Source organism: Triticum dicoccoides, chromosome 7B, assembly GCF_002162155.2.
Source record: "Triticum dicoccoides isolate Atlit2015 ecotype Zavitan chromosome 7B, WEW_v2.0, whole genome shotgun sequence".
NCBI classification, from domain to species: domain Eukaryota; kingdom Viridiplantae; phylum Streptophyta; class Magnoliopsida; order Poales; family Poaceae; genus Triticum; species Triticum dicoccoides.
In genome coordinates this window covers 140,896,060-140,905,487 of record NC_041393.1, presented here as the reverse complement: position 1 = coordinate 140,905,487, position 9,428 = coordinate 140,896,060, and the positions used below count along the sequence as shown (strand labels likewise).

Below are 9,428 nucleotides of genomic sequence, written 5' to 3'. Positions count from 1 at the left end.
GCGGGACGTCGGCACTCCAGGAGAGGAGAGAGCGAGAGGAGAGGGGGGCGCCATCCTTGGGATTCCACCTGATACTACAACGACTTGACGCCGTAGCTCTTTGCCACATACAGTGTTTTAGTACGCAAATTTGGAGGCAATTAACGTGTAACGATGTAATCTAATATTTCACTTTGCATTGCAGATCTTTAACATAGATAATACTTGGCGGTAGGGTCCGGGCAGTTATTTGCCACGTGGCCTGGACCTCGGATCGGCTAGCATGCAGAGGCCTACCCCATCAGGATGCATGCCCTTTGTGTGATCAAGAGGAGGAAACGATCGACCATGTTCTACTCACATGTGTTTTTGCTCGCACAGTGTGGGCAGCGATTTTCGTCGCGTTGGGGACACCAAGTTGGATTCCTACTGCCCAAGGAACGCTGGTGGAGTGGGCCGTGGACAAGCGTGGTTCAAACAACGTCAGCACGAAGGACCTTCGCATCATCTTCGCGCTTACTTGGTGGGAGTTGTGGAAGCATAGAAATGCCATTGTCTTCGAGGGCGCGCGCCCTTCGGTCGAGCAGTTACTAAGAAATATGTGCGCTGAGGGTTCCTCTTGGTCAACTGCTGGGTTATTAAGAGGTGATGTAATGCCTTTTTTTGCTAGGATAGAGAGGTGAATGAGTGATGAGGATTAGCTTGTAATAACAAAACCTTGTAAATCATGGTGGAGGCATTCTTGGCCTTTTCTTCTATAATATTATATGATATGCATTCTCGTGCATATTCGAGAAGAAAAACATAGATAATTGACCAATTACGCACTTATAGAACATCTAACAGTATGAGAAAACGATCGACCGGAAACTCACGACGAAAACAAGGTCGATTCAAACATGCATGCACACAAGCAGGGCATGTGCTTTGCTCTCGCCTACAGTGTCCCACAGGCGACAGCGGCCGCGCGCGTCCGTCTGCAGCGTGCACATCCACAACGCGACACGACGGTTGCCGTGGATCACCGGACTCCTCCCGGCACCCGATCCCGCGAAACGGACTGGCGGAGCGCCGGCTTAGCTATAGCCGCATTAATACGATGCATGCGCGCGGTTGACCTTGCCGCCGCTGGACATTCCTCGATCCGATCCCGTGCCGTGACGGGCGCCAAAAGGAACACCTTAATTGCCGATATGTGCCGTGAAGGACGCACCATGCGGGCGTCCGCCGTGGCGACTCCGGCGGTACGATACACGTGTTGTTGCTGGACCGCCATTAACTAGCCATAGCTTCGAGAACGACGAGACCAGGCCACGTACGAACACACTTGTTCATACTAATGGAGGTTATTGGTTATTGGTGCACGATCAACGTCTAGTTTTTTTGTTCTTTTTCGACATTACGTCTAGGGGTTTAAAATGAAGGCGAACTGTACATGTAAACTTCGCCACGAAATAACAGGGCAGGCAGGCGACTGGTCGAACTGGATACGTTTTGCTAGCATGGTAAATGGGATGATGTGATCTGATGCTGAGAGAGGAGAAGCTGTGCCACAGACGCCTCGTGGTAATTAAAGTCTCTGGCTAATTTCCTCCCACCAAATTAGGTACCAAGTCAGTTTTGCAGGCAAAGTACGGAGTACACAGCTAATTTAAATTTTACGCCTGCAGCATGCTTGAGTCGCGCAGCCGGAGCAAACCTATCCTTTGCAACTCCGAAATAACCAAGGTGTTCAGACAGTAGTAAGATCGCAATTACAAAGTTTTGCTTCGCTTGAAGTAACTTCTTGCTCTGATTCTGGAACTGCGAGCTTAATTGGACGGTCAAAACGTGTTTTCATCCTTCACTTATTGTTAATTAGACATGCATGCACTAGAACCGACTTTAACCTCCCCGCTTCCATTTCCTCTTCCACAGTCCTATGCCATGGTGGGCGGCTAGCTAAACTTTGTAGACGCCCAAGCAAGGAAATACTTCCTCCGGTCCTTTTTACTCTGCACATTGGATTTGCCGAAAGTCAAATTTTGTTAAGTTTGACCAAATTTACATTGGAAATTATTAGCATCTATAATATCTAATAAATATAATATGAAAATATATTCTAAGATGAATCTAATGATATTGGTGTTGTTATGTGAATGTCTATAATTTTTTATACAAACTTGGTCAAAGTTGGATGAGATTGACTTCGGACAAAACTAATATGCAGAGTAAAAAGGACCGGAGGGAGTAATATAGAGAATAGTTGCAGTCCACGTCAAGCTCAATACTCGCGTGAACTCACCACAACCTTTGACTCCCAAATCTTCCCGTACCTTTTTTCTCTCGCCCGTTTTAAATCCCCACACCCCACACGCACAAACGCCGCGAAGAACCACGCGAACCGAACCACCCACGCCCTGCCTCACCTCACACCACCAGGGAAGTGGAGAGGAGGCGGCGAAACACAAGAGAAACCGCAGCCGCCACCGGGAAGCAGCCGGCAGGGCAATGGGCAACAGCATCGGCGGCCGGCGCAAGGGCGCCAAGGTGATGCAGCTGGACGGCACCGCCTTCAGGGTGAAGCCGCCGGCGTACGCGGGCGCGGTGCTGCGCGACCACCCGGGCTTCCAGCTGCTCGAGTCGGAGCAGGTCAAGCTGCTCGGCGTCCGCGCGCGCCCGCTCGACCACGACGCGCTGCTCCGCCCGGGCCGCCTCTATTTCCTCGTCGCGCTACCCCGCCCCACCGTGCCCCCGCGCCGCGCCTGGTCCGGCGCTCTCCACGTCGGCGCGCGCGAGAGGCTCGAGTCGCTCATGCTCACGCGCCGCTCCACCTCCGACCTCTCCTTCCCGACCGCGCCGGCCTCCCCGATGTCCACCGCCTCCGAGGGCGGGCCGGTCCAGCTCAGGATGCGCCTGCCCAAGGCGCAGCTCGCCAAGCTTATGGGCGAGAGCCGGGACGCCGCCGAGGCGGCCGCTAAGATTATGCAGCTCTGCGCCGCCAACGGTGGGAACGGCGCTGTGACGCCGGAGCGGAGCCCGCGGTTCCTACCGACGGCGGACTGGGGCACTGGTGGGTTCGCGCAGACGCCAGAGCGGAACCCACGGTTCGTGCCGACGCCGGACTGGGGCGCCGGCAGGTTCGCGCAGACCCCAGAGCGGAGTCCCAGGTTCGCCGTAACGCCCGAGTGGGGTGCCAGGTTCATGATGCAGACACCGGAGAGGGGTGCAGAGACGGCGAAGACGCCGGATAGGTGGTCTGCTCTACCCCGCACGCCGGAGTATGCATCAGCGGACGTCAAGGCCAGCCGCAAGGAGGTAATGCACTGCTTCTTTCAATGTTTTTTTATTCAAATATATTACTATATTTATCATTTTATAATAGAGCCATGCTATTAAGGCCTGAATTAAATAACTTGATTCCAATCTAAAAATAAATCACCGTATAAATTGGTCCTTTTGTATTGCTTTTCGCTCATCTGCATTTCAAAAAAAAGCTCCGTGGGAAGGAAGACAATGTTTTTCTTTTTCTTTCAAGCAACAGTAGTATCTCATCACCCGGTAAAAAAAATAATGTGGAAACTTTCACCCAAAAGTATGTATTAGAACTGTTTGTTTTGACCAATAATTTTTTTAATAATAAATTAACAATATATAGCATATTTTTATTTTTTCATGCCTTTACATGTTGTATGGATCTCTCTGGTTTCAGTCATGAATAGAAACGGGGTTCCCGTTATTCTAAAAAAAGGGTTCCCGCCCTCATGATAGTCTAAAATTTAAAAATATATAACTTTTGCAAATGGTCCACACAGTTTACCCAATAAAATTTCTTATGAAATTTATCTTTGACTAATTCATATACCATTATAATATAAGTAAACATGACATGCAAATTGTGTTTCACTCGGTTCATGTAGGAATATGTAAACAAGCCATGGGTTTATCTCTTTATTGACTGTGAAAACAAAAAATACTAAGAAATATTCATACGCAATTGGATCTACGTGTCCAACGAGGCACCATCTAGAGCTGTTAATAGTGTGACCAATATTTTCGGCCGATGCAGATGTGTCTTAAGTTTTGAGTAGCTCAGTAGCATGTTTGAGATTTTTCCTGATACGTTACTACATTAGTTATTTGTTGGCGATTAATTCTAGGATTTGACTGGTTGAGTGATGATACAAAATACAGTTGCTTGTCATACTCCTACTTGAATATCTCGAGGCATGAGATCATTCTCACTTTCTGGCTGCGGATCAAGCATAGCAGTAGCAGTCATAGATCTACCATGAAAAATGTTTCGCAGCTGAAGTTTCAGAATGAGTTGTCTGAATCTTCAATGTTGTCAGCAGACATTTTAGCAGCCACTGCGATGTTCCCTCTTTATCTGCGGGTTCAGCGTAGCAGCCATGGTGATGTTATTTGTGGAAAGTCTATGCGTACCAAGGATGATCTTAAATTGCCGTTTCAAAACATTAGGCCTACCTGAATTATTCTATGGTAGCAGAAGAAACACGCTGAGCGTCACATGTCTGACCAAGTGTCTAGATCGAGAAATTTTCAGGGATCATAACGAGCCAAGTTGCTTGATCCGCTTTGTGCCCATTAGTGTAGCTCCGGCCGATTCTTTCGGGTCACCGTCACTAATGTTGCAACTTACTGGTTTGATTTATTGTTGAGCACCTTAAAGTCAAACTGGCAATCTAAGACCATCAAACTAGCTTAGGCAGCAGCAGGCAACCGTTAGATGATGGTATGATAACTATCTCACTGAAGTTTTCTCTAGGGTAACTATCTCATTGAAGATTTGAAGTTAACCTTATCACCATGACACCATTAGCAATCGTTTTCTTTTGGTGCTAATTTTTCTCGCTCGAAGATAAGGGATACTACATCAGCAGAGCTTTTCATCAGGATTTCCTTTGATTTTTTCTCACAAATAAGTACACTAAATTAATGGTGGCTCCCTCACGCGATCTAGGTTCCCTGCACTTCCTGTTCAAATCTTGGCCAATCATTTTCGCGTAATGCGCAAACAGATTAGCGTTTGGCTTGAAACGAATTGTCCGTCGCTTTTGCTGACATCTTCTCCTGTGATTTCGTTTGTGGTGTTTCAGAAGCGAACGCGGTTCGTGGCCTTGCCGGATGAGATCATAGCATGATGACTTTTCATCTACATGAAGCGAGAGAGCTGGTTACTGTCTGCAGCACCGCAAGCATGTTGATGGCCTCTTCAGATTCAGAGTGTGGACAACTCACCCGTGGAACGATAGGGTTAGTGGTTTCATGGACAGTAACTCCGCCTCGTGGAACATCCAGAAGCTGCAAGAAGTCGAGGTGCTCTGGAGTACCTCGTCCCCATGGGACAAGGTGATTTGTGGGCATGCTTTTTCGACAAAAAAGGCACGTTCACTATTCATTCAGCGTACAATATGCTGGTGAGTATCAAAACCAAGCTCGGATACTAGGAAGCAAGTGAAGAATTGGGCGAATATGTGGCAATACTTTGGAGGCAACCCAACTCATTGGGGCATTCGCTTGTGGACTGCACCATGGCGAAGTGCGTATGGGTGCTCGTAGATGAAGACTAGAACATCGATGGTGTGCATTGTCCGTGCCGGTCTATTGTACAGTAAATATATAAATACAAGATACAAGAAACATATTAAAATTTGCACAAACTTAAACGTCTATTAATCGGTAATCGAGAAAAATATGAATGTACAAATTGGCTTTGGTATCACAATAAAACGGTGCACACTTAGTAAATATAGCTAATCGGTATCGTCAAGACCGATAATAAGCAACAACACAAATATGAAATAAACATGTAACAGTCTACATATATAGGGCATCAACAGAATCTTCTCTGTTTGTGAATCTTGAATTTGGTGTGTGTGAATCTTGAATTTGGTTAGTTGCTTCTGAGTGCTCAAAACCTCCCATGGTTTCCTGGCTACAGCAACCTATTTATGCCAATAAAAATGAAATAATTAGATTTCCTTGTGCCCTCTGGGCGCTGGCAACACACATGCCTTGGTTGGCTCCACCACAACTACCGCATAAATTTCAATTTTTGCAGTCCAAAAAAATGAGATATGAGGATGTGAACACTCGTATCTTTTTAGAAAATAACTACACATTGAAAAATCTAACTAAACTAAATTTCAAAGTGTGTCTATTTTGTCCAATGTATATTTTAACAGATAAAATATCAAAAACATATACATGCCCACTTACACCCCAAGAGTTAGAGAGAACAAAGCAAAATGCATAGAACCACCACAGAAAACCACCACTTTACAAAACGTGACATTTTGCACCGCAAGACAAAATGACAGTGGCAAAAAATACCGAATCGCTTTCGGAGCGTGTTTTGACGTGGCCGATCACTCGCTAGCCGACAACGGTGACGGCGCGCTGCTAACGGTCGTTCGTTCGACTGTCAGAAGCGGCCGATGCGGCCCGGTCGGCGCGCTGCCGGCTGGCTCGTTCATTCTGTTGCGCACGCGGTCGGTCTGTTCATGTTTTTTCAGTTAGCCATCGCTCGTCGCAGCGTAGCCCCGCCTGTTCGGTTTCCCACTAAATCCAGTAAACCCTCGTCTTCCACCTCACACCGCATTCAGTACCAGTCACATCGCACATACAGAAAACCATGACTTCTCTCTTCCATCGCCTCTCGCCTCACCACCCACCAGTCACCGTCGACGCCGCCACCACCGCCGCCGCCAACGCCTATGTCAAAGTCGATGTGCAGTTGGGAGCGAGCCATAGACGACTGGGCCGGTGATGATCCAACCAAGAAGGCAATCGACATGGACGTCGCCGAGCAGTTCAAGAGCGTCTCCGCGCTCATCAACCACGCCAGAGGCCTCGTGACTGTTTTTAGGGATGACGAGAGGGCATGTGTCTTCCGCGATGGCCGGAAGGGCGTGCCGGTGGTAGACGTCCTCGTCTGGTGCATGCTCGAGTCTATGTCCGGCGATGTTCGGTAGCGCAACCGCTGGATCGTGTATCGGCCGCTGAAAAGCAGGTTTCTGACAGATCCAGCGGATGCAGACATGGTCGTCAAGGTGGTCGTGCCGAACCGTGTCCTCCGTGAGTACGAAGTCCTTGTCCGCAATCCCCCCTTCGGCACATCCTGTCATTTCCATTGACGGTGAGGAGCCGGAGGGGCAGGTCGTCGCTCGCCCTCGCGTCGCACGGGCGGCCGTCGACGAAGAGAGGCAGAAGGCAATTGATGTGGAGGTGCTGCCTGACGTGGACGTGGATGTCCCGATGAAGCTGGAGGAGCAACCGGAGGAGGTGGAGCCCTTGGTGCAGCGCAGAAGAAGCAGAACAAGGAGAAGAAGGAGAAGAAGCCCTTAGCGTGCAGCCGGTGCCGCGTCATTCTGCTCGAGTCCGAAGACTGAAGACAATTTCCCTCTGAAGTTAGTAGTGATCTAGATCATGTTTACTTTGAACAAAGAGTACTGCTTGAACGGTATTATAGAAAACCGAATGGTTATTTTTCTACCAAACCAACAACAAAAAAATCAGAAAAAAAGATTGAGTTGGTGCTACGAAGGGAACGATCGGTCGGGCACAACGAGCAGCTGAGCGAGCTGTCACGAGATTACACCGCGGCCGACTTGTATGTGCTCGAGCGGCACCTTCTTTGCTGGCGCTTAAGCCGAGGCGCAACTAACTAATGGTTAGAGCATCACTAGCAGATCCCGTATATCGCCAACCCGTAAAACTCGTTTACAGTTCGTGGAAAAATGGTTTTGCGGGCTGATACGGGCGCCTACCGAGCAGACCCCGCATAGCGGAACTGTAAAACGGAGTCTGCTTGGCCGCCGCCCGCCCAGGCCTGCAAATCAGATGGGTTTTTATCTGAATTTGATGTGCCACATATTCAGAATTCTTAATTCAATATAAGATAAAATGTCAATATTACAATACAACAATCAACAAAATTAAGATAATTCAATACAAAACTTGTCCTGAATACAAATCACACATGAATTAAATGAAATGAATACAAAAATTTCTTACTACCCAACCCTTTGCCAATGGTGCTCAATGAGATCTTGAAAGCACAAGTGCTCCCTGGGTGATTTTGGTAATTAATGTCAACATATTTCTTGTTGGACTAATATTTTCATCTAGTATATTTCAGATAAGTTTAACATTGGAGTGGCATGGACAAGAGGATGTGAAACCCATTCAAGATGCTAAGGACAAACATTGGCAAAAGCTTAAGGCTCTACATTTTCATTTTTAGTGATCCAAGATCACATTGAGTCCATAGAAAAGTCAATACTATTAAAAGGGGATGAGGTGTTGCTTAATGGCTTGCTTGCTCAAAGTGCTTAGTGATATGCTCCAAAGCTCTCAATCACTTTCTCATTTCCACATATATCCTAAACCTAAAGTCAAACTCGGCCCCACCGATTTGATCTATTCGGTGCCACCGAGTTCATTTGACATAGCCACTGCAAAACCCTAATCAGTTTGGTCTCACCGATGGGATCTCGTCTCACCGAGATGGGCTTGCAAACTCTCTGTTGCCTATTGCAATAATTTTGGTCCCACCGGGATATGCAATCGGTCCCATCGAGTTTGCTTGACCAATTCTCTATTTGGTTATTACCAAAGTAGGTCTCACTGAGTTTGTGTAATTGGTCAAACCGAGTTGAGGTTTTACTCTAACCCTTGCACATTGGTCCCATCGAGTTGACCTTGTCCGTCCCACCGAAACTTCTGACGTTCACATTTTGACCTGAATCGATATGACCGAGTTTCACCATTTGGTCTCACCGAGTTTGGAAATCTGTGTGTAACAGCTAGATTTTGTGTGGAGGCTATATATACCCCTCCACCCACTCTTCATTCATGAAGAGAGCCATCAGAACGTGCCTACATTTCTAGAATTCATTTTCTGAGAGAGAACCACCTACTCATGTGTTGAGACCAAGATCGACATTCCATTCCAACCACAAGAATCTTGATCTCTAGCCTTCCCCAAGTTGCTTTCCACTCAAATCATCTTTCTACCATAGCCAAATCCGTGAGAGAGAGTTGAGTGTTGGGGAGACTATCATTTGAAGCACAAGATCAAGGAGTTCATCATCAACACACCATCTTTTACCTTTTGGAGAGTGGTGTCTCCTAGATTGGTTAGGTGTGACTTGGGAGCCCCCATCAAGATTGTGGAGTTGAACCAAGGAGTTTGTAAGGGCAAGGAGATCGCCTACTTCGTGAAGATCTACCCAAGTGAGGCAAGTCCTTCGTGGGCGATGACCATGGTGGGATAGACAAGGTTGCTTCTTCGTGGACCCTTCATGGATGGAGCCCTCCATGGACTCGCACAGCCGTTACCCTTCGTGGGTTTAAGTCACCATCAACGTGGATGTATGATAACACCACCTATCGGAACCACGTCAAAAATTTCCGTGTTTCCAATTGCATTTGCACACTCCAAT

At 47.4% G+C, this 9,428-nt stretch overlaps 1 protein-coding gene across 1 annotated transcript; it reads left to right on the top strand.

Annotated features, from left to right (window-relative positions):
• The first annotated feature begins 2,335 nt into the window (after nt 1–2,335).
• LOC119340356 (uncharacterized protein At1g66480-like) lies at nt 2,336–5,642 on the top strand. The gene is made up of 2 exons (XM_037612268.1): nt 2,336–3,276; nt 5,079–5,642. Exons 1-2 carry the CDS (start codon nt 2,470–2,472, stop codon nt 5,121–5,123), a joined length of 852 nt encoding a protein of 283 aa, XP_037468165.1. The 5' UTR covers nt 2,336–2,469; the 3' UTR covers nt 5,124–5,642.
• The last annotated feature ends 3,786 nt before the right edge of the window (nt 5,643–9,428 follow it).

Excerpts from the sequence above, each read along its gene's own strand:
- LOC119340356 (XM_037612268.1), top strand. The coding sequence starts at position 2,470 with ATGGGCAACAGCATCGGCGGCCGGCGCAAGGGCGCCAAGGTGATGCAG. Across the intron at positions 3,277-5,078 it reads TCAAGGCCAGCCGCAAGGAG|AAGCGAACGCGGTTCGTGGC; the intron begins GTAATGCACTGC and ends GTGGTGTTTCAG.